This window comes from Acanthopagrus latus, chromosome 16, assembly GCF_904848185.1.
Source record: "Acanthopagrus latus isolate v.2019 chromosome 16, fAcaLat1.1, whole genome shotgun sequence".
Taxonomy (NCBI): domain Eukaryota; kingdom Metazoa; phylum Chordata; class Actinopteri; order Spariformes; family Sparidae; genus Acanthopagrus; species Acanthopagrus latus.
In genome coordinates, this window is record NC_051054.1 from 19,602,563 (window position 1) to 19,627,469 (window position 24,907).

Here is a 24,907-nt window from a genome sequence, read left to right on the forward strand (position 1 = left end):
AGTTTGCAAACTGACAGTGTCACAACTCCTCCCACTATATTTACCTATTATGGTGCTACATTGTTTTTCCTTGTAAGCTTCTTACAGACAAGGTCAGGTGGGTCGTTCTTTAATTAGTGAAAACTGAACAATAATCTGCCAAAGTCTTACTGATGATTATTATTAAGATTATGTACCACACTTACAACAACCTTGTGAAGACACTGGTTCTGCCTCTTGCTCACACATTCTCAAATTTATTGTGAAAAGCATTTAGTGATGTGGGTTGAAGAAATAGTGCACCGTTCTGACACATTCTTTCAAAAAGTGATGAGAAGATAATGAAGAAATGGTAATACCATGTATGTAACTCCCTTAAAACAGTTCATTGTTGTTTTATATCTGTTTTTGCTCTGTTTAAGCCAACAAGAAACAATGTCTTAATAATTAGTTAACCCAAGCGGTGTGTGTACTAGCAGAGAGAGGGGGAGAGCCTATCAAGCATGTTGAATAGTCAGAGAAAATGCTGCTTTATCATTTATATATCTGCAGTCCTGAGTTTTCCAGTTTCCCTTTGTGGATGACGAATACAGACCACCACCACCTGGTGTTACAGAGAGTTATTTCAACTCATGCAGGTGCATAACATACGAGGTAGTGGCGACTTCAGGCAACACAATAGTCAGCCATTGCACCGCTAGTTCTATAATGTTGCTTTGTTATGTCTGGACCCTAATGTTAAAAACTTGGGTAACACCACCTCTCACGACCCGTCTTCCCGATTCAAAAACAACTCGTTCTCTAATGTACTATAAATCCTTATTTTTTGTTATTTTATCATTTAGCACACACCACAAATAATATATCCCACATTGAAAATGAAATCTAATATGCTAAAGGCAATGCATCCCTGGGTTTTCACTTGGTTGTAGAAATGAAATAACTTTGCACTGTGCAACTTAGAAGAAGAACATGGGCCCTACCGGCATCTGCGACAGAGTTGTTGCTGAGCTCCATTGTCAGTAAAGTTGTGTTGTAGCGTAGCAGGTCTCCTAGCTGCAGGGCATCCTGGTAGCTGTTCAGCAGGTTGTTGGTCAAGTGGAGCTCTTGCAAAGTCTTGTTCGACTTCAGTGCTCCAACTACATGCAGTAACACAAGAAATGAGTGCCCAACAAGATTGAAAATTACTCTCTTAAAGTACAATAATTCTCCTCCAACTCTCAACTGTTTGTGTACTAAATCGATTTTGAAACCTTTGATTTAGAATTGTGGCCATTCTGACGATTAAGCAAGCCGGCTTTGCACTTGTGACCTCAGTTGTAGTGATTTGTGAAAGGCAGAGCAAAACATGTTGTTATGCAGGAGCTTAAATAGCTAATCTATGGCTAAAGACAACTTTCTGGAAGGACAAGAAACATAGGGATAAAAACAGTCAAGTGCAGGGATCTAATGTAAAGCGTACGGTTTAACAGAAATTAGGGTGTGTTCAGTTGTTTTTTCAGGTAGTGAGTCTGGAAATACAGCATACAGCCACCTTGTATGCAGATGATCTACTTATTTGAATTACAAATTTGGGCTGTACAGTATGTGACACGAAGACTGGTCGCAGTAGGGAAAGTCCAGTGTATGACCCATCCAACCATGTCGTTGTCACAGGGATAATGAGAAGCCATGTTATGAACAACCGGTAAAGCTCCTCCATGGAAGGTAAAATGATCAAATGAGGCGGTCATGGCTGTTTATCACCACAGAGAAGCCAGCAGTGATGAGGAACCCCCCCCCCCCCCCCCCACACACACACACACACACACACACACACACTCCTGCATTAAGACATATAGATGGTTTAAATTGATATTAAATATGATCCATTGTGCAGGCATGTCCTCTGAGTGCCAAACATGGAGGCATCCAGGTTCGTAACTGTGTTGGACTGACTGATGGCGAGTGAACTTGAGGATGAAAATGAGAGCACTGCAGAAATTGCCGCCTCCTGCAATTACAGTGATAAAGATGAAGTTTCCCTCCTTCACATTTCCAACATGAGGGAACAGTGGCTGAAGACAGAGTGGTGACTCCTCAGGACGGCAGACTTTTAAACGCCCCTGTCAAATTTCAAAACCCTCTAATCTAAATGTCCATGTGTACACATTGTAAGAGTCTCCTAACTCCATTATGGTTCTATATATGTTGTATTCATGTGTGTTGATCACATTCGTTGTGTATCTGTGCAATGTGTACTGTACTACTTTGGCACACGTGTCCATGTTGTATGAGCCCTCGCTGCCCTTCCATCCAGATCGATGCTGTAGATTTGATCAAGCCTGATGGGCTGCATGTGGAATGCCAACATTGTCATCAGGCACAGTTGGAACCAAATGTTGGAATCGGTGGGATTGATCCGGTCGACTCCACCGCGAGCAGCCACTCCCGCAATCAGAGGCCCCTCCAATCGAAGACAATGATCCTCAGCTGGGACCCCCTGCTGGGAGGAAAGAAGGGGTGGTGGCGGTGAGCTCGGTAAAGGCAAAGAGGATGGGGAGGGATGAGAGATGAGGGCTGGAGGAGGAGGTAGGTTGTAGAGACCCGAAGATATCAAAGAGATCCAGGAAATGGCTGCAAATGTTGCAGGAACAAGTTGCCGTTGGGAAGAGTGGGCAACATACTGCGTCCATTTGGTTCATTCTGTGCTCCCAGCTGAGAGAAGATAAGAGGCTGTGCTCGCTGTTTTGATTTTTTGTCCCAAGAAAAAGAAAGAATCAGGGATTGTTTTACCAAAGTCTGACTATAGACTATATACTGTAAGCCTGTCCTGGGCCACGCATTACAGGCAGCCAATTGCAAATGTTCCATAAAAAGAAGCTCCCAGCTGCACTGTTTTGCAGGACACTATCACTGTGCCCATGAGTGTGATTGGTCATAAATACAAGAAGTTAGAGAATTTGTCCCCCTTTAACAGACTGATAATGGTAACAGCGAGACCATTCTTCAATATGACATAGCTCTGCAGACATCTGATCATGTGCCAGAATGTTTTGTAAAAGGTAACTCTTTTTTGTCAAGGTTCTTGTAACCAACATTAGTAGGTTAAACTCCACAATGCTTTTTAATATATTTATGGGTTGATAAGCCTGTATACATGTGTGTATGTATGTATACACATTTACTGTTAGATTATGAGACATTTATAAGCATCTTAAATAAATGTTATAGGCTGCATAACAACTGTGATGTTGTTAGGGACCCACAGGTGGTCACTTGATTGGGTGCCCATGAGCTATATGAACTAAGGTGAACCAAAAATATATTCTTATTTTGCAGACTGACCACTCAGGGTTGTAGTCAACTGATGAGAGGACTGCAAATGAAGGGCACCAAAAATAGTAGCATAGTGTACTGTAGTCTTTGTACTGTTGTGTGTATGTGTGGTGGCATGGGTGTCTAATGTGTGTGTGTAGAGATCAAATGTACAGTGAAAAAAGAAAGTGTGTTTCTCCGGTTATGTTCTTGCTCACAAGACTATGCAACTAAAGTACATTGTGTATATCCATCTATCTGTGTGTCTGTGTGTGTGTGTGTGTGTGTGTGTGTGTGTGTGTGTGTGCCTGTGTGTCCTGGCTGTTGGAGTCTTTATAGATGTGTGCAGCAGTGTGTAAAGTGACAGGTAAGAGATTAGGCCTCTAATCCGGGTCCAGACCTACAGAGAGGGTCACAAGTCAAAATCTGGTCCTGCTGGCCACAGGACACACACACACACGCACACACACACGCACACATGCATGTAGACATACACACACAAATGCATGTAGACACAAATTTATACTCACAGTCCACACACGAAAATGATCTAACAAACAAACAATCTTGGTGTGTGCGTGCGTGCATGCGTGTGTGCGTGCGTGTGTGTGTTTGTACACCGTACCCAGTGTGTATAGTGGCATGCCACTGAGCTGGGCGTTGTGAAGGTGTAGCACTGTCAGCCGGCTGGTCAGCAAAGCTCTAGATAGAGACTGTGCCGGGTAGTCGACCACAGGCACATTACACACATCAAGCCTGGACAGACGCACACTCTGCAACACACACAGAAACAGAAATATAATGAATACGCACAAATTTACAAATAGATTAGTTTAAGACCAATCAGAATGTCCAATCTGCCAAAAAGTGGTGACGGAACAAAAGGAGATGATGTATGAACAGTATCGTTCAGGCACGTAAAAAGAGGAACCAGGAGGAAGAACAGAATGAGCATGAGAGACAGGACAGTCACATGGATAGTGTGAGGTCTCTATTGGCCAGTGTCGATCAGAGTGACAGCTTGGCACCACCCACTATTGAAGCAGGAGCGGAGCATGGATGTATAGGCACATTATCAATGTGCAGGCATGTTTACACATAAAACATAATGTCTCAGTAACTACAAGAAGTTTATTTTTGAACTGGTGCATGTAGATTGATTTTGTTTAATGATCTGTTAAACCGTTATTTGCCTCGGCTGCCTTTTAGCCTGCATGTGCATGTAACGTTAGCCTTTAGTTAGGAGGACTTGTGTTCATACACACAGCTTGGGAATTTGTCGCCACTGCACACTGTTCGTAAAGATAAAAATCTGAATTATAAGGGGTTGGCTACATCTACTTAAACTGGTGGTAAGATTATGGTGGTAGAGATGATAGTGTTTGTTAGAGACATATGGCCCCGTCAGAGCAGCATTCAAAACAGATACAAATTCCTGAGCAGAATTGATATATTTCTATGGAATTCCCATGGTCAGTCAATTGAATTCTTTTTATTATGATTATGATGATTGTTATTGATTATTATGATCAGCTCTGGGAAACTTTGACACACAGTTTAGTTGATAGAACTGTCTTGACCATGCAGATACAGTAGCACAAGAATCCTAAAATCTGGAAATAATATCATATGACTGAATTCCTTTTTTTTGACCAGTGTGAGTAAAAGTTTGCCATAGATCTTATATTCTGCAATAATCCACAATGCAATTAAAAAATGCTGAAGTCTCTTTGTTAATCGAGGCATTCAAAACAATACTACCTCCTGGGCTAGTCTGCAAAAATACATAATTCCTGCAGCACTGTATAGCAGAGCTATATTAGCTATGTTGCAGCATGGATGTTTTATATTTATCACTTATCAGAGCACGACCTGCTTAACAAAGCAGGCATGGTCTCCAGACTAGGACAGATTGGGTCTCTTGAAAAAACTTTTAACTTCTGAACGGTGAGTGGCTGAGCAAGCAAGCCATCTACCTTGAAGGACTATAGTGATAAGCATATACCCAAACAGCAGTCAGCTTGCCAGCAACAGTAGTCCCCCAAACAGCCATGGAAGTAGTCCCTAAGTCACCAAGTTCCAGTCCCAACTATTTTGCAGATGAATTTAAGTGTTTTACCCTCATAGATGAATTTAGTCACTGTCGAATGAATGAACAAAATCAGACAGCTTTCCTAATGTAATGTCAATTTTGCCAATTTGAGAAAGCAAATGTCAGTTTGTTTAAAAGCATCACATCACAATAACATGTGACTGAAGATACCAAAATAGTAAAGTGAAAAACTATTTAAAAGTAAGTCTCCGTGCTGGTTGATGCAGAGAGAGTCCTTTCATTTTTGAGAAAACAATCTTAACTCAAAGTCCTTACATCATTTTCTCTCATCCTGTCCCACTTTGATCACAGAGACATGAAAGTTAGTCAGTAGTAATATTCAGACTCAAACCGATTGTTTCTCACCCCACAGCTAATCAGTCATGCCTTCTAATCTGTGCTATCTGTGATGCTTGCAGTAATGCAGCGTGTATATTTTGATGTGTTTTACTCACAGTTGGCGAACTTCTCACCCTGTTTGCTCTGCCCTGCATCTTCAATCCATATAATGTGCAGCCAACTCACTTTCTAGGATTTACATTATCCCCCAGTGAAAGCCTACAAGAAAATATTACTATTCCACTGTGTCAGCCAACCTGCTTTATCAAATGAGCGAGGGCCCTCCAACACGATGTTCCCATACTGCTGTTGTCAGAAATGTCAAGATGGGTTGTAGATTCATAGTACAAAATCATATCCAGCAAGGACGCTGCTCCCTAGAAGAGAAAAAATTGTAAAGAGAAAAAATGAAGAAAGCAAGGCACCAAATTTGACAGGAATGTTATGAAGTTCTTATGGAAGTGAAAAAAATAGCCTCTAATCTGATACAGGGGGAGGCCTGAATATGAAACTGTATTGGAATTGGAAGATGAAGATGAGGAAAATAAGTTTTGCTCATAAAACTCACATTTTCTTCCAGTTGGGCTGCCTGCAGATTGATGAAATCAAAGTGCAGCGATTTCAGGATGACTTCCAGAGCTTCACAGGAGCGGTGGTCTAATCGCTCACCTTGATAGAGGCAAGCAATCAAAAGGAAGATAATTGGAAGGCTGTTTGCTAACAAGCAAAACTGCACGCCACTGAATGTGCTTTATCCTTTTTTTCCGAAATGAACATTTTAGCAAAAATCACAAAAAAACAACTCCCTTTACAGGACAACTTCATCCATGTGAATGTTTTATTACATTTCTGAGACAGAGCAAATCAGCTCCGGTAGAAGAAACACTATTCAGTTTTTCATGATTGGACTTCCAAGATGTGAACGCTTGATTACTGGATTACTGACTGCCTGCAGAACATTGCAATCAATTATGTGTATTGGTGTGTGTGTGTGTGTGTGTGTGTGTGTGTGTGTGTGTGTATATATATACATATATATATATATATATATATATATATATATGTATAGATAGATAGATAGATAGATAGATAGATAGATAGATAGATAGATAGATAGATAGATAGATAGATAGATAGATAGATCACAAATGTCCAGCTCTCTGGAGGCAGAGTACACTGTACAGCTGACACTTTGTTGAGGCTATCAACATGAGCATAAACAGTATTAAGCTCCACTGGCAACATGGCCTCACACTTGATTGGGGTGTTCCTGCTTTTTGAGCCTGTGATGTTCTTGATCACTTGCCACATATCTTAAGTGCTGTTGGAGTTGAGGTCCCTCTACAGTCTCTGCTGATGTTGCTAATTTCCTTCTTTGATGTCACCTTTCACTTTTGCTCTGGCGGAGTTGCATGCTTCCTCGTCACCTCATTAATAGGCAGCCTTTTTTGGCTGAGTAATGATTTTTATTGTTTTGGGATCCCCACATCATCATCACATTAGCTGATGTGTGATGTTATTGATGATGTATATTCTTCAAAACTTATGTTCGGTGGGTCTAGGCAGTTGGCCAGAGCATACTGTGAGCAGTGTTCATCTCAAGGTCTGCTGCACTTGCTGCTGTAAACTTTGCACTTCCTTTATTAACTTTAATAACTATGTATCGCATGAATAATACATGTTCAATTATACAGGTGAAAAATTTGCAAATTAAAATAAAAATGTAGTTGATGGCTGCCGTATCTGCATATGTCACCATCACATCAGGTGCAGATAAGGAAACCAGAGTGGAAAAAGCCTCCACTGTCAATTAGATCTATCATGTGGGTGCATTGTTGTTCCAGAGTAAGATACAGTGACACTGCTGGACAGTAACCCTGAGATTCCAGCAGACACATATCTGCTGCGTTAAGGCTGCACTCTGGTTTTGCTCCACCGTCCGGCAACCTCCATGGGTTACTTTTTGAGTCTGCCACGGCACAGTACCAGTACGAGTACTAGCGAGGAGTTACCACAATGATCATATACTCACTTGCAACTGCATTACTTACGCTACGTAAGCTCTACCTTAGCATACACGTATCTGGTGGAATCGCGGGGGTTAGAGATGGATCACAATAAAGCTGAAAGAAATGTTTTTGGAAGTACAGCTGGGCGTGTTTCTTGAAACACTAACAATTACATACCTGAAACATTTGTCACCCTGTATCAACATGCACAAGCTGCTGTCATCCAGGAGTTATTCAGTAGCAGGGCAGTTCGACCTTCAGGGCTATAATGAGGTACTTGTGTAATTGAGCTAATGCCCTGTCATTGTGTGCTTTTTCTTCATACTGTCATTAGATACAGAGCTCTGCATGGTCAGGCACCTGCCTACATCAGAGATCTACTTCAGTCCTTTATCACCAACAGGTTTGTAAGGTCCTCTGATCGTGGTTTGCTGGTAGTACCTCGATCAAAGGCTTACAACCAAAGGAGACCGAGGTTGTGGCTCCTAAACTTTGGACTTAATTTTGACTTAAGATCTGTGGACACTGTGGGCACCTTTTATAAAGCAGCCAAAAACCCCATTTGTTCAGACCTGCCTTTGCGTATTTTATGTCCTGTTTTTACTGTATATGTCTACATGTATGTTTACATATGGCCAATGTGATTTAAAATGTCAATTTCCTTTTTTCAATAAATGACAGCCATGTTGGAGATGGATGAAGAGCTGTCATTTTTTCCTTTTATTCACCAGTGCCACAATCTAAACAATGTTAATTCAACTATTTAACTTTTATCTTCCATCTGGACAAATAGATATGTATTTCTTGTTTGAATCATTTCTACTTCTCTTTATTCTTTCTAAATTCCATGTATTATCTCACTTTGGTAATCAAACTATCAATCATATTGTTCTTAAGGGACACGTGTTCTGGGAAGTGATTACCAGGGATTACTGTTACCATTTTGATGATTTCTGTGATGTGTCACTCCATATGTTTGCTGGGTATTTATTATTACATCTAAGGTATTAGATTTAAAATGTAGTAATCTGATTACTGTTGCTCCCCAACCCTGATCAGGAGTCACCCTCCAGATCAAACTGTGACTGATAAAGCTAATCCATGTAACTTTTCAGACTCAATCTTTCTGTCTCCTGGGTTGAGTCTTATCTCCACAGCCAAGGAGGGGAAATGATACTTACTATCGCAATTATTTCCAAAATGATTTTTTTCCCTGTGTTTTAACAATAATCACTTAGCTGAGCGATGGCAGAGGGCGTGTGGGAAGGGAGAAGGAAAGGAGAGCCATCTGAAATCCCATTTTTCTAATCCGCCCTGTGTCGGGAAGATAATAAGGCAGCTACACCCGCAGTCGGATGTCATCAGCGCGTGACGACAGTGACGCCCATCATGGCATACACACAACTTTACACTGCCGCTGTACGCAGATGCATTGTCTGTTACACTTCTATACGTGTGAGAACAGACTTGTGAGTTTTTATTTAAGTTAACTAGGCATAGTTTAATTCAAGGGTTAAAAGGGTGCTACTATCAAATTTACCTCAGAATTTGGATTTGGGTTCAGGGCTCTCGTTTGAACTAGTGATGTGCAATAAAACTGATTTTCTTTCTGATCCCAAACAAAGCAGACCCCACGCTGGTATCACCACTACCAATGTAATACAGAACAATAGCTTTGTTGTGTCGTTTTAAGCGTGAGGTGGAACCTATACTGTTTGTACATCAACACACAAACTGAAGCCCCGACAGACGTGAATCACTTTCCCACAGTCAATGACAGTGAAATCTGTCTCACCCTAGCACCACCTTTCTTCTCTTCTTTAGACCTTCAGACCTGCATAACTTCATCATGTTCTGTGCTGTGATTAAATCTCAGATGTTTAACGAGGTTTGTGGTGTTGCCACCTCACCTCACAGTCCTCCCACACACATCGCATACAGCGTCATGGCTGTTTTGAGAACTGAAAAATGCTCCACACATGACTGCGTTTGCAGTCACCAATCATCAGTGTCAACTCTATGTCAGTGGCATCTTATGCATTTATAGAGCCGTAGTATTAGTGCGACAGGAGGAAGGAGAAGTAGTTCCTATCAACAGGGTATCAGTTAGACTACAAACTGGTGATGGTGCAGTTACATTCTACTGTGACCTTGTTGATGATAAAATAATAATTTACCCCAAATTGCTGAGACATCAATCTTTTAACATGAGAATCGACCTAAGAACAGAACATTCAGGATTAGAAGTATCGATACTTCCTTGTCAATCTGCACAACAATAATTTCAACTGGTATCAGATTTGAGAAGACGTAAAAATCATGATTATTCAAATTAAATTAGTGATTAAGATTAAGATTAATATAGAATCAAGGCAAGAGTAAGAATTGGATTTACAGTTATAATAATAACTTATAATAAACCATAATGAATTATTAATAGATCAGTGGGTCAGGGAATCGTTTGGGATTTTATTGGTGTTGTTTTCTTCCCATTAAGGATGGCTATTGTTAAGATTCTATCAAAACTGCTACTCTTTCCAATTGTGCAAATCAACCCGGTACTTGAATCTTTAAGTCTCTTATCGTTTTTTAAAATTAACCCCGACACTGACCTCATCGCTAATGGTGCATATGTAAACAAGCTAGCATCGTTTTTATTTTGTTGGGATTTGGCCATTTTAATGCCAGGGTTTGTCTACCCATGAGACAAAACATTATCCAACACTATTTTACAAGAGCACACTAGCTGCATGCTGTGTTAAGCCCCGACCAAGAGGGTTGTGATTGGTTTAAAGAAATGCAAACCAGCCAGAGAAAAAAGCACAGCACAGAAAAGGCTTTACTTCCTTGGAAACTTGGAAGGCTAAATTCCAGAGCCAGATTCTGGTCAATTTTTACAGAGGACCGATATAAAGCATCCTAACTGGAGACATCACAAACTGTCTGTCACAGTCTGTTCACCTGCTGCCATCTGACAACAGATACAGAAGTATCTGCTGCTGCACCAGCAGACTGCACAGCAGCTTCACGCCTCAGACTGTGAGACTCCTCAACTTATCAACAACTCTCCACTTCACAAAATACATGTTGCAGGACTCAAAGGGAACAAACATTGTGATTTGAAAAATGACAATAAATGTAACCATAGCTGAACACCCTTTCGACGACCCACTGACAGGACTCATTCCTTTGGCATTCGATACCAGAATGAGAATTGTTGCAGCCTGTCATTTTCCCAGTGCTGACACAGGCCTATGGAGATAGTTCTGGCTATGTGACACTAACAAACAATACGACATGACCTCACCGGCAGTCTGGATTGAGTGTCCAGAGGATGCTCTCTCTGCTCTGAAACTGGAACAGTGAATTTCTGAACGAGAGTTTAGATAATGCTAAGACTGAGTTCATGAACACACCCTTGTTTACAGCTACGACTACAAAGTTTCCAGTACTGAACAGACAACATCGGAGCTCATCGACATTACAATTTCCAACAATTGAGCCCTGTTTAATACCAGCTTTCGGTACCCATCCGTAAGTGACTGAAAACTTCCTGAACATTTTAAAAGCATGTCAGGAACAAGAAGAATTATTATACACATAGAATCCAGTGAAAGTGTAATTGTGTATGCCAGAACAGAAGTTATCTACTCGTGGGTTTCATGGCAGATTTCCAGTGGAATTTCTCCATTGTGCTTTTGATGAGCACATGGAAGTCAGCATTAACTGCAGCAAACAAAGGAAATGCACTCATTTTGTTTCACAAGATAATTTCAATGAATCCACACCCGCTGGCTTGGTCCCAATCTTTAAGACTAAATTCTAAGACATTGTGTGTGTGAAGTATAGTGAAATGCAAAATCAAAAATTTCACACCGAGAGGTGTTGTTAATAACTGATGTCAGATTTGTCATAAATTCTTTTTTTCTTCTTTGTGTAAAAGTTGTAACATTTTTATGATTTAAATTGTTATTTTTAAGAAACCGCGGTCTGTTATGACATATGTTCTTTAATTACACTGTGACTGAATATGTAAAACATTAGAAAATCATTCAGTGTATCATGAATGTCACATAAAGTCCTCAATCATATTTAATAATGAGGTAGTGAAGTGTTCAGCTTACCTTTGAGATCCAGACATTTCACACTGCCACCTACACACACACCCTGCTGAGAGAGAGAGAGACAGAGAAAGGGGTAGAAGCAGGAGGTGTGAGGGAAAGGCGTGAACACACACACACACACACACACACAGACACGCACACACACACACACACACACACAGACACGCACACAGACACGCACACACTCAGATATTTGGCAACAGCAGTACACCCCCCCCCCCTCGCCTCTTTCTGCACGGCCTCTCCATCCATGCCACACTGTACTGGTTTCATCAGGGAGGCTTATTGAACGGCAGAGCATGAATTATGAATTTCACACAGTTTACCGCCGTCGTTGATGGTGACACGGCGTCCTAATTAACCAGTGTATAATAATTAGAAACAGCTGGTCATCAGTTGATGTGTTCATTTGCCAGAGCCAGTGTTCCACATACATCTAATTTGACTGCATCAATCACCGAAGATGGCAGAATTGTGCGGATGGTGGAAAACAGATTTTTTTTTTTTTCTAATGACAAGCTAAACAGAGAAAAGGAACATGGATTTGTTTTTTTTGCTTTTTTTTGTTTTTTTTTAAAAACAAAAAAAAAGCTTCCCTGTGGTACATGACGCTCTGTGCCTTGGGATTATTATGCCTTTTGTATTTTTAAATATAAGCATGTTCTTCTCCTGATACGATCTAGTTTCCTCTCTGACAAATATGTATTACTATGGATATTAAGTAAATCTGATATATCATTGATTAAGGCAGGTTGAGGTCAACAGCTACCCTGAAAGACCCTCATCTGTCTGGATTCAATGGACGACTGTTGCCTCATAATCAAATGCTGTTTCACTTTATTTGGATGTTTAGCATGAAAACTGATTATTATTATTTTTTAATATAATATCAGTCGGTGGAATGATCAATTAGAGACCACCAGGGGGCCCCAAAGGTGAGCAAATTAAAAATGTGGGTGACTGCTTCCCTCCATCATCTGTATTTTTCACATGAAGGAAAGTGTTTTCTGACTTTATTTGTTTAATTTGATGCTTCTCATTGGAGTAGTTTTACACATTTATACTTAATGCAGATTTCAAAGCCGCTGAGCATTTGTTTTGTGTGGAAAATCATATAATGTTTGCTTTGCTTCCACGATCGTCTCAATCAGCTCCTCGCTGCGAGTGAAGACTCGATGCTTCGTTAGGAGACGTTTGTGTGTTTGTGGTTTTTGTTCTCTCTGGTTTGCAGTGGGTGGGGTTCACATGGAAAAAAGCTGTTGTCATATACAGTATTTTCGATAAAACCCATCCAGATTGAAGAATATTTTAAATCAAAATGTGATCATGGTTGTGAGGGTGTTCTTCTTTGTCCACTGTCAATCAAACCACACCTGCACAGTCAGGATGAGGCAGAAAGGTGAGTTCTTCAAAGAATGATCAAAAGTAAATAATAATGATACTTCTCCCACAAACTTGACCACTCATCTTCTACTTATTTTGTAGGATGAGATGGAGAGTTTATCTCCAAAATTGATACAATCACAATACAAATTTAGAGACTGTGCATCATGAGTCATATTTCCAAAATACCATCACACGGAGTGTGTGAGTTTTATTTAATCACTGCATATAAAGTGGCAAATCAAATATTTTTGGAAGTAAACTGCTATATTTTGCTGTTACTGCACATGAAGCTGCTGCCATAGAGAAGAATATAAAGTAAAATGGAAAATATGCCACACAATGATGGCTGGGACTCTGAGTTATGTTTTTGATCCTCTGGGGTTGCTGTAGCTGGCCAGTGTATAAGCAGAGTAGCACATGCCAGTGGCCACATGGGACCTCTTCTTTTGAAAACAAAACAAAAAAATAAAATTAAAAAAAATAAAAAATAAAAAAATAATAATAATAATAATAATAATAAAAATAAATAATAAAGAATACAAAATATATTTTTGATCCTGTTTGAATTTTGCCATGATTCACACATTTGATGTCTGTGACTTCAAATGATTATTTTCCAGTCAATTTACAATTTGTTACAAGGATAGTAAAATAACATTTAGCTGAGGGGAAAGCTTCTCAGTTTATGATGTCATCTCAGCCAGGAGGGGGTGTGGCCTCACCTCTCTATTGAGTCAACCAGGTAAGGTTAAATACAGTGATGTATATGTCTGCAGGTTTTAGCACACATGGTTTTATAATTAACATGTTAAGTCAACTGGATCATTTTAAAATAATATTGCTGCTGTTGCTATACTGTTAATGGCAATTGCCATCATGTGTGAGCATCGAGCTAATAAGCTCTAGTTATATAGTGACTTAAAAATAGAATCACGCTAATTAAGATAATTAATGTTTTATACCACCCCTTTTTTATAGACAGGAAAATTTAAAGGAGCAGTCTGTAGTTTTGTTGAATAAATGTTGATGAGCAGAGAAAGATTTCCATTGGCTGATTTTAATTTTTTCTGCCTAAACAAACAAACTAATCAATCTCTTTGTTTTCATGAATTAATAAAGTGAATAAACAAACTGACCTTAAAGGACAACAACATTTATACTGTCTTACTTTGTTTATATGTGGCAGACCCCGCCACCTTTCTAGCTTCAAACAGCTCGTTTATTCACTGATGGAAAAATGCATATTTCTGATTTTGTTTTATGATCTCATTAATATTGTAAATATCAAAATTCTGAGTTTTGATTTATTACAAAAAAACTACACAGTGGCCCTTTAATGTGATGAAAAATACATTTTCAGGGACTTTCTTTTAGCAACACTTAACAATAATTATAAATAATAAATGGTACATTTATAGGTAATTAAACTTAAACAACTCAGTAGTTGTTTAACTGTTAACAAACAATGAAATGCTCAACAAACCATCTATTAAGTGAATGTTTACTGTAAAGCTGCAGTTTAAAATAAGGCTATGAACAATCAACCATGAATTTACCATTTATTAATGATTGTTAAGATGCTAAGATGTTTCTTTATTGATCGCCCTTGATAGAACTTTGCAGCTCACACGGCGGCACAGGGGGAACAAAAGTAGCAGCACAAGAGTGAGTCTCAAAAAACAGAGACAATAAAAGAGAGATACTGGAAAACAATTTCAATAAGAATATATAATAAAAAAAACTATTAGAATTATATATGAAGTTATAATAAAGTGTAACAGCTCTTTTGTGCTGGTACAGGTTCACCACATTTCATGAGCTGCTAGTTTTCAGCATCACTTCATGATGTTGTGTGCAGTGATTTACAGTCGCTCTCTGTCGTTCTGTCAACAAAAAGCGAGTGGGGCACGGGGGGCCTCAGAAACCTCTCCTCAGCCCCGTCACCCTCTTCACGTCACTCAGACCCTGGCTTCTGACTGCCTCTCCTGCACCAGCTCATCGTCGCTGGCTCACTGAAATGCCGCCTTTTTTTTGTGTGTGTGAGCAGCTCCTTGTTTTGTCTCTCACTTCTAAATATGATTCATTGTTCAAAGGGACGCGGGGAGCACAAAAGGACTTGGAAGGCTTTCCTCGCTCGGCTCTCGCGCTACAGAGAGCAGAACAGGGAGGGAGACAAAAAAAAATGCTGGCCATAATGTGCTCCTGTTAAGAATTAGACAGATCAATGGGACATAAATTGCACTGTTTATGTATACAAGAGGCTAGTGTGTAATTGGAAGAGGTGGTTGAATTTCCCCCGTAATCATCTTAACTGAGACACGCACACACGCATCCACACTCATTTACACCACAGAGCGAGAGTGTGTGTCTGGGTGCAGTGTGTGTGTGTGTGTGCATGTATGTGCACGTGCTGCAACACACAGCGCCACATATATCACTGAGGCAGGTTTTCACTGTGAGCTCAGACGGGACGGACCGGAGCTGCATCACTTGAGTTTGATATATATATATATATTTTTTTTTTTTTCTCTAATCAGTTGATCCCTAAAAATACAGCAAATTGCAATAATGTAGTTTTGTTTCTTTTTTTTAGTATTCAGTCTCTTTCCCTCTAGAATCTGACAAAAAAAGTACCATGAATGTGACAAACACTCATTCATAATTATTAAGTGAACATACACAGCAGGGCTGGGGAACATATGAATATGATATTGTTATCATGCTATGAGAGTATTGTGGCTGTATGTTAGTGTTGTCTGGTGTTAAAGTGGCTGCATACCAGTAAAGAATAGTGAAGTTTCCAGACTGTTCTCCAACACTTGCCTTTACACATTTTGTCATCACATCCACATTACTGACGATTATTTACCACAAATCTCATGTTATTTTTTTGGTGAAAGCACCAATAGTCATCCATACAGTATTGACACACTATTAATATGGAGGTATTTGGTAAAAAAAAATATTGATTTCATCCTCCAGTTCCCACTTAAAAATATCGAGATTGTGTATTGTGACATTGTTGATATTGGCCTATCACACCTCTCTGTCCTTGTATACATCAGAAAAGTTGTAATTAACATTCATTGGTTTCTTTGTACGTCACATAAATCACTTTTTTCTGCACTCTGAGAAAATATTATAATAAGAAATATGCATAAATAATATATTTATTCTCTCCTATTCCCTACTTCTATGCGACACTGACACATACATGCTTGACACGTATTCTAAAATATTGAACGATATTTTTTTGTGTCGGCTCTAGACTTCTGGAAAACTACAGATGTGCCTCTTAAACCTGATTGGTCGATCTGCTCTCCTTCCGTGCCACTCTCCTCCATCAGCAGGACGAGACGTCAAACATTCATCAGGTCTATTTGACCTGTTTAGACCCGCTGTGTTTAGCACAATTACTGACCACATATGAAAATAAAATAAGTCGTGAAACCATCAGTTATCGCCGTCTTTATGAATTCACGCAGCTGCTTTAATGATCTACAAAAAGGTGTTTTGATTTAAAGCTCTTAAATGTCAGATGTGTTTTGGCCTGTTCTGGCTCCCTCCAGCTCCTCGTGTGACTCATCGTAAGCATGTCATCAGTTTGTACCGTGTGAAACATTGAAATACTTTAGATTTAGGAGGAACTTGGCTGCAGCATCACGCGCCTCTTTCTGAGGAGTCTCGTCTATTTTTTGTGTTTGTTCCCTTTGTGCGCCCGCGGTGGGCGGAGCATGTCAGGGATCTTTTTTGGCTTCGTGCACGAGAAGAAAAAGTTGTTTCGGGTGGTGATGTCCAGCCTGCTCCGCTCATCTCTTGTGTTGACTTTGTGTGCATTTCTGTCACCTCAGAATTTTTGTTTGGTCTGTCACAACAGCAAAAAAGAAAAAAAAAAAGAAAAAAAAAGGTGTCAGTGTGAGCTGGTGTCCGGCTGGAGACTGCCTGCGAGAGCCGTTTGTTTGTGGCACCGAGCCAATGAACAACACTCAGTAAGAATGTGAAGCAACTGGCTGGCTACCCATATCACACTCTCAAACACACACACACACACACACACACACACACACATATGCAGACAGAGAGGGAAACACACACGCAGCACTTCCTCCACACAAGAAATACAGTGGTGGCTGTTTTTCATCTTAATGAATTTCTGAACTTGTTCGTTCCCTCTCCGCTGGTGAAAGATGGAAACCGAAGGCGTCGCCTGCCAAATCAATTGATGTGTCAGGAGGGAGAGAGGACAAAATGGCGTGATAAAAAGAAAAGCGCTCCCTCCCTCGCACACTCACACACACAGGCAGCAGGAAAAGACGGAGAGAGGGGGGATCTGGTTTCTAAACTTGACTTTCACAGAAGTCATCTCTGGTGCATTCACTATTCTTCACTCAACCGTCCAGAGCTGCTCTGCCTCTACGGGTGGCTTTGTATTAAAAAACTCTGTGAGTGCACTATTTTTCTCCTTAGCCCCGTTTAATTAACTGACAGAAAAATATAAATAAATATATTTGTATGTATTTTTAAAATGCTTTTCCAGAGCTCTTACGGGTTAAAAATCACCAACCCCCCCACACACATTTTCCTTTCAGCATCTTTTCTGCAATAAAGGATAAATTATTTAAAATAACACGACCTTTTATCTCACACCCTTTGAAGGCAGCAAATTAAAAATGTAAATTGGGAGCTAATTAATATGCAAATGTATTCGTTCGCTGTTAACAATTAGCAATTAAAGCTGCAGTGTCTAGAAAGAGCACAGACAAAATTAGTAACTTCATTCATCATTTAAAAAGAGAGATCTAAAAACGTACATAAAATTCTAATTGACTTTCACAGTATTTCCCTCTGTCACCCCCTTTGTTCACTCGCATTGCGTTTGAAATATTTGATAGCGCGCATTTAGCGACTTAATTAATGCCACTTTGTGTAAAATATACTGTCCCCTTAAATGGTTGATGTCAAAATAACGTACACATTCCAGTCTGAGTGCTGAGCGCTGGTTTGCAAGCGTGTGTGTGTGTGTGTGTGTGTGTGTGTGTGTGTGTGTGTGCGTGTGTGTGGTTGTTTGTGTGTGTGCTGAATTTTAGATTCAGTTCTTTAAGTTTGTCACGTTGTGATTCACTCGGCGTTCGTCCTGCTGGGAGTGAAAAATACCACTCCAGTTTGAACGTCACAGGTTAATTTATTTATTATTTATTCATATTTATATTTCGTATTAATATTTTAATTGAGGAATTTATATGACAACAAGCTGGCCACCAAAGTGCATGCACATGTTTTTGTATCATTGTGTGTATCGGTGTTAACAGAAGCAGACTGACGGAGGAAGCGTGAACACCTGAGGCACAAACACTTCCAGTGATGTGATTCATCTTCAGCCTTTAACATAAAATAAATTAGAAGGAGACTAAAAACAGGAAAACACTTTATCATAACCAGCATTAGAAATGGTAAATGTATAGCTATTTAAATTTAATAGTTAATACTTATTTGACTGTTAATAAACAATTGAGTAGTTTTTAAACCTTTTATTATAGCATTGTAAAAGCTAAATCTACTATTTATAAAAATAAAAATAAAAAAAAAAGGTTAATATACAATGTTGCCAAAAACTGAACTACAAAGTAGTGCTCTATTATGTATAATTCTGATTGGAAGCTGCACAGTGTGTGACATGTACACAAGTGTCAGTGTGTATGTACGAGCTTGTCGTGTAGTCTACAGACTGATTTCTGTATTAAGTCTCACAAAAAGTGCTTGACAATAATGCATTTATTATAAATCATAAAATTCCATGTTCATCACTGGGAAGATTCCCACAGTAAATAGTGGCAGCGGCACTAGTGATATTTGGATCGGTGTATATCATTTATTTATGTATTTCGATCGTTTCCTTCGTTTGCTTCTCCCCTCAGTTCACACCAGCACAACGTACAGCTCACATTAATCTGATGTGCTGATATCCGACCTGTGTCTGCCTCTGTTGTGCTGTCGGCCGTCGCTCTGTTAGCAGACACAACACCAACTGTGTCAGTGTGGAGCTGTCAAAGTTCATTGCTGATTCTCACTGGCTGATCATAACACGAGCTCTAGTCCCGTTTAGTTTGGGAGTGTCTTTTGAATGTATGTGAATCTTTGCCATTGAAACATGTAACTAGTGACCTACTTCATTATCCTCCACCTACTTCCATTTTCAACAGTGCGTATATGTGGAGAATATTATCTCCTCCACTTTGGTAGGACGGAGGCAGAATACTCACAGACACACTTGTGAAAACCGCAAATAAAACCAAAACTAACTGAATGATCAGAAAGTGAGAAAATCCCGTACGCATTTAAACGTAGTCCTGCTCTGTGACGTGGCTCACCTGACCCTCGGTGCAGGCCGAGAGCTACAACTGCAGTCTTTCGGGGGAGTGACGGAGTAACGAGGGACGATCCAGCGCAGCTAACAACAACTCAGCTGTGAGGACAATTTCATGATGAACAAGCCACTTTAATTTCATGATTTTTTTTTTTTTTTTTTTTGGGAAACATTTGGCCACTTTGGTGACGGAGCGTCTCCCCCCGTGTGAACCGGTCGGTCCAGGCCTGTAATATTACCCCACTTACAAAAGCACTCATATTACTTGTGCGACCACCCAACCATGCAAATTCAATTCAGCCTAATAGTGCACCACCAATAGTGCATCACACATGCCATTCAGTTTAACTGCAACTGCTCCAAATTCAATTAGAGGCAGAGAATGTAAAAGAGACTCTTTTACAAGTAGACATCCTTTTCCAGTTATGCATGCTGTTTCCCAAATGGCATCCAAGCAAAATGGTGTAAAAGTACAATAGAGAGGCTGTGGAGTCGGTGTGTTTTAAATAAAGCATGTTGTGTCTGACAGTGTGTGTGTGTGTGTGTGTGTGTGTGTGAGCGCGAGGCCGTCTGAATGACAGACTGAAGTGCGTTAGCCGCGGGTCCCGTGGTGATCCTCGTCCCGACCCACACTCCCCGCTTCTCTTCTTTCCGTGTGATCACGGCGGCTGCCACTGTACAGCATTTCAAATGCGCCGCTAACCGCCCCGTTATCGGCTGTAATGAGAGGAGCGACATATGTCCGGTCCCCCTGCTGTTTCCTGATAAGCCCTCACATTCAGACACATGCAGGAACACTCTTCCGCCTCCTCCTTCTCCTCTCTCTGCTTTTATATTTCATGCAAAACCCGCTAACTACCGCCAAGGAAAGAGTGCGGCACTTACTTAGTGACATTTACCTCGCTGCAGACTGTTCCACAGTGAGGGGGGATAACAATCAGCATGCATTTAATTTAAAAGAAAAAAAAAATGTTCCCCTTAGAGTTCAGTAGGCAGGGGAAGATATAGCTGTGTGTGTGTGTGTGCGTGTGTGTGCCATAACAGTTGTGCCGGCAGACTTGTGCAGTGCAACATTAATGCTAATCAAAAGAGCTGAGAAAGCGGTGGTGATATGTAAAAACAGATTTTCTCTTGTCTCTTCACCCTCCCCCAGCCTTCAGAGGGAATTATCTCGGGAAAATAACATTTGTGGGTATTGAATCTGACCCCATGAATTTAAGAGAGGCATGTTGTCATGTAAGGAGGCCATTTATTTTTTTTTTTTTTTTCCTGTAGCTGTGGGGTAAATAATGAAAGTTAAGTTGTAGTAATTGATTTCTCTTCAGTCCACTCAACTGAATAATCTGCAAGGGAAACAACCACTAAGCTTTTCATTAGAAGACTTTCCAACATGCAACTAATTCAGAGCTTATTCTCCAAACAGCATGGAAAGAATACAAACCCATAGTCTGAGTGCATTTGATTTATAATCCTTTTGTGTTTGGATGCTTGGAGAATACTTCACTTAAAACCCAGAAACAATTTTTTTTGTTTTTTTGTTTTTTTGTTTTTTTGTTCACTGTATATTGAAATAAATCAATCAGTAAATCCCCTTCACACAATACAGCAGAAGGAACATTGAGCTGATCCATATACATTTAACGGATGTATGTGAGCTAAATTCTGGGAGGATAGTTTAATAGGAGACCTTGAGAAAGCTGACACAGATGTGGACTTACAATCTTCATTGTGTGGGGAAATAATAACCTTTAATTTCAATTATAATCCACATCAAATTCAACTCCCTCAGATATACCAGTCATCTAAATACACCTGGCTGTTTCATCAGGCTCAATGCATCGCTCCCTGAGGAATTAGCAGAATTGTCACAAATGCAATGTTAAAGAGAGACAAGACTCCTGGAGCTGTCCCTTCATCCACAGCTGAACTGAAAGCTAACATGGTCTATTCTGGGCCGAGACACCGGCTCCATCAGAGCTGCGTGGACATCTGTTCACTGGGTTTTGTGCTGACAAAACAACAAACGGACATGAGTGAAAACATAAGATCCTTGGTGGAGTTTAAAAAAGAGCTCCTGTCAGATGATGAATGGTTTGACACCCCATGATTCTGTCTTCACAAGGCAAATCTACAGTACTTTGTATTTGTATTTTGTTACAACGCGGTGATGATCTGCTGGACGTGAACACACCACTGAACAATCATCACTGCTGATGGGATTCTATCTGACCTGGTTCAGGTATAAATGTTCGCAGAGGAGGTAATGTTTTAACAGCTGAATCCACTGTTAGTCTTATCTTCCTCACTCTATGGGAGACAGGAGCACCGTTAGCTCGAGTGTAGCCCTGGATTTCTCTGCTTTGAGCACTGTTGGGAACATTTGTAATAATGCAAGAAACAGCTCAACACACAAACGATCTCACACGCATCTGGTCATTTTTACACATTTCAATGGAGAAATCTTACATACTATATCTTTAAATGCTGGACTGTGGGAAGGGTACGCCCGATAATCTGTGGCCTACACCTTTTCAGTCAGTCCTCTACGAGTGTAAGGACTTTGTTCATTTCAACATAAATACCAAAATAATGACGGATCAATCAATCAAAACAATGTCCCTGTCTCTCAGTGGGAGAGACCAACCTGACAGTACCACCTGTATTAGCTCATAATGTGTTTCACAGTTATTTCTTAATTTGAATATAAATGACTGCAGTTAAGCTCTTTCCTCGTGCCAAAATAGTCGTGTAGAGATGGAGCTTGATCATCTCAATTACCTTTCTAATTACAGAGTGAGCCAAACAGAAACAGAAAGGAGAGACACAGACTTCACAGTGGAATCAGACAGTTAAAGCACGGCGGCCTTAGACCCCCGGTTGGCTCTATTATTGTTCACCAGTACCAGCCCTATGAAGATGTCACGAATAGCAATACTGTTTTATCCACTTACAGCATTTCAAAGGAGTGCAAAGGGGCCCAAGGGTGCAATAAAAAAAAGCTTTAAAAGTCTTCAACGCTGGCTCTCGGGGGAATCGCCCCTCGCCTGAAAAGACCTAATTTAATAAATTTGCTCTTTAGGTGTTTGTCGTTTCGTTTTGCATCGTCTTATTATGGATTCATTCACATGCAGCCCTTTTGGTCTAAACATTGCCCCTCTTAGCTAATGCCTAACTATACATATTTTACTCTTTTAGGAGGACCACCTACATTCGTTTTCCAATGCAACCCGGATTCATTAGCACCTCAGAGATAATACAGCGGCTGTATGCTTAATGTAAGCACTGCTAAGTCTCTAATTTTCCACAAATAATTCTCCTTGATCTCAAGCAAAATTTATGCAAGCGGGTGGGGGTGCAGGGTGGAGAGCAGCGTTCTTTAACATCGCTGCTCTAAGTTATTATGTACATAAAATAAATTATGAATGGCAGACTGTGTGTTTCAAGTACGGCAAAGAGAAAATAAGTGAGTTTAAGTCACTGGAGAGGGCGAGTGTGTGTGTGTGTGTGTGTGTGTGTGTGTGTGTGTGTGTGTGTGCGTGTGTGTGTGTGTTGCTCAGTCAGTTGGTAGGTCAACAAAATTTCCCCACCATTTTGTTGCCACAGCCTTGGTTGTGTGTGTGGTTGTGTTCAACATCACATACTCATGTTCTGCCTACAACAACCTCGATCAGTACAAACAGCTTACTAGGGGTGCAACAATACAATTAGCCCACGGTTCAATACATACCTTGATATTATTAACAGTATTACGAGCCAAAAAAAGTCCTGCATTTGACCTGCTCTTAGCCTCTTGTTTTGAGTGGAGATGATGTTGATGTTCGGCAATAACCCTGATCCAGGCCGATGAAACCAAATCATTCAAATTATCCAAGAGATTTTAGTGTGCATGTGTGTGTGTGTGTGTGTGTGTGTGTGTGTGTGTGTGTGTGTGTGTGTGAAAGCTTGTGCTGTTGCATGAAGGTGCCTTTGTTTTAATAAAACCTTGAGATTGCGGTTGGATATGCTGTGACAGTGTGTGAAGCTGCAGCAGGTTATAGTGTTAATATTGATCATTTCTGGAGAACTGTAATATCACTGCGTGGTACAGTCCTTTTATGAGGAGAGCTGCTGATGTTGCATAAAAAGGACCGCGCTGCACACACGTCTTTGAAAACAGTATTTCACTGTGCAGGTTCGGTCAGGCTGAAGCTTAGAACTGTATCATGAGGATCTGTTGTCACTGTTTGAATTAAGATGATTGTTTCTCATTATATCGGAATGGTTATTGGCCTGATTTTCATTTGAGTATTTTGACTGAAAAAAAAATATAACAATGTAACATCTACAGCGCCATCTGCTCAAGATGATCACGTGATACGACTGAAGGCTCCAGGGCAGACGACGCTGAGGCGAGATTGATTTTGTCAACTGCTGTTTTTCTCGCGACTCACATTATAAATCTTGCGACCCCTTGCGGCGGGAACAAAACTAGTAGCTATAATCACCTGTGTAAAGGTGGCCCACTAACAGATGTTCAAGCCACATGCTGAGCCTTGGTTCTGACCCGCGCTTTGAGGACGCATGATGTTGTTGTGAGCTGAGCACTCATCTAATGATTTATTGTAGACAGGAGCAAGACGGTCTCATCAGAGGACCTCGAGAAGAGTCTCCAGGAGGAGATGGTCTGTATCGAGTGACAGCACCACCACAGACTGGGGCAGGAAGGATGGAGGTATGGACAGACACACAAACACACACATTGTGTTGGGTGTAGAGGCCACAGAGGACTACACGCGTACATACACTAATAAGATCATTTACTGGAAGTCCCACACATGTATATGTACCGTGTGTGATGAAGGACAACTCAGCCACACAGACACATGTGACTCCTCACACACAGCAGGCATGATGTTTTATATACGATATGTCTGTTTGCACATACTGCGAGTGCACGTGCATGCATGCATTCAAACATGTGAAAACATAAGGAGTTATAGAAGCATTTTAAGTACAGGACAGCTCATACAGTTCTGTTGTGGTGCATGTTTAGAGTTAATAGAGAACTTGTAAACTCTGAGTTCATCCAACACATGTATGCATAATTATCCACCTGCCAAACACCTAAAACAGTTACTTTCTTCCGTTCAGAGAGCCACATCTGCACGAACACTTCAACGAACTGCGCTCAACCCTGTAGGCTGTATTATGATTTAAATTATGTCAAGCAAACTTTTCAAGTCATTTCAATTTTGTGATGTTTGATTTATGACTGATTTACCTAATGATTTACTGACAGAACATAGATCATCAAATCAAATATTTGACCCGCCATGTC

At 40.3% G+C, this 24,907-nt stretch overlaps 1 protein-coding gene across 3 annotated transcripts in view; it reads right to left on the bottom strand.

The window, feature by feature from the left end:
- si:dkey-288a3.2 (protein phosphatase 1 regulatory subunit 37) overlaps positions 1-24,907 on the bottom strand; it is a 65,392-nt gene that overhangs the window by 35,369 nt on the left and 5,116 nt on the right. For 2 of the 3 annotated variants that reach the window (XM_037072600.1, XM_037072602.1), the window contains exons 4-8: positions 11,841-11,886; positions 6,276-6,376; positions 5,965-6,084; positions 3,902-4,049; positions 963-1,118 (exon numbers count right to left, since the gene is read on the bottom strand). In XM_037072600.1, the coding sequence (XP_036928495.1) occupies positions 963-1,118; positions 3,902-4,049; positions 5,965-6,084; positions 6,276-6,376; positions 11,841-11,886 (571 nt within the window). The remainder of the gene's footprint in view (positions 1-962; positions 1,119-3,901; positions 4,050-5,964; positions 6,085-6,275; positions 6,377-11,840; positions 11,887-24,907) is intronic. The other variant, XM_037072601.1, reaches the window with a different exon arrangement.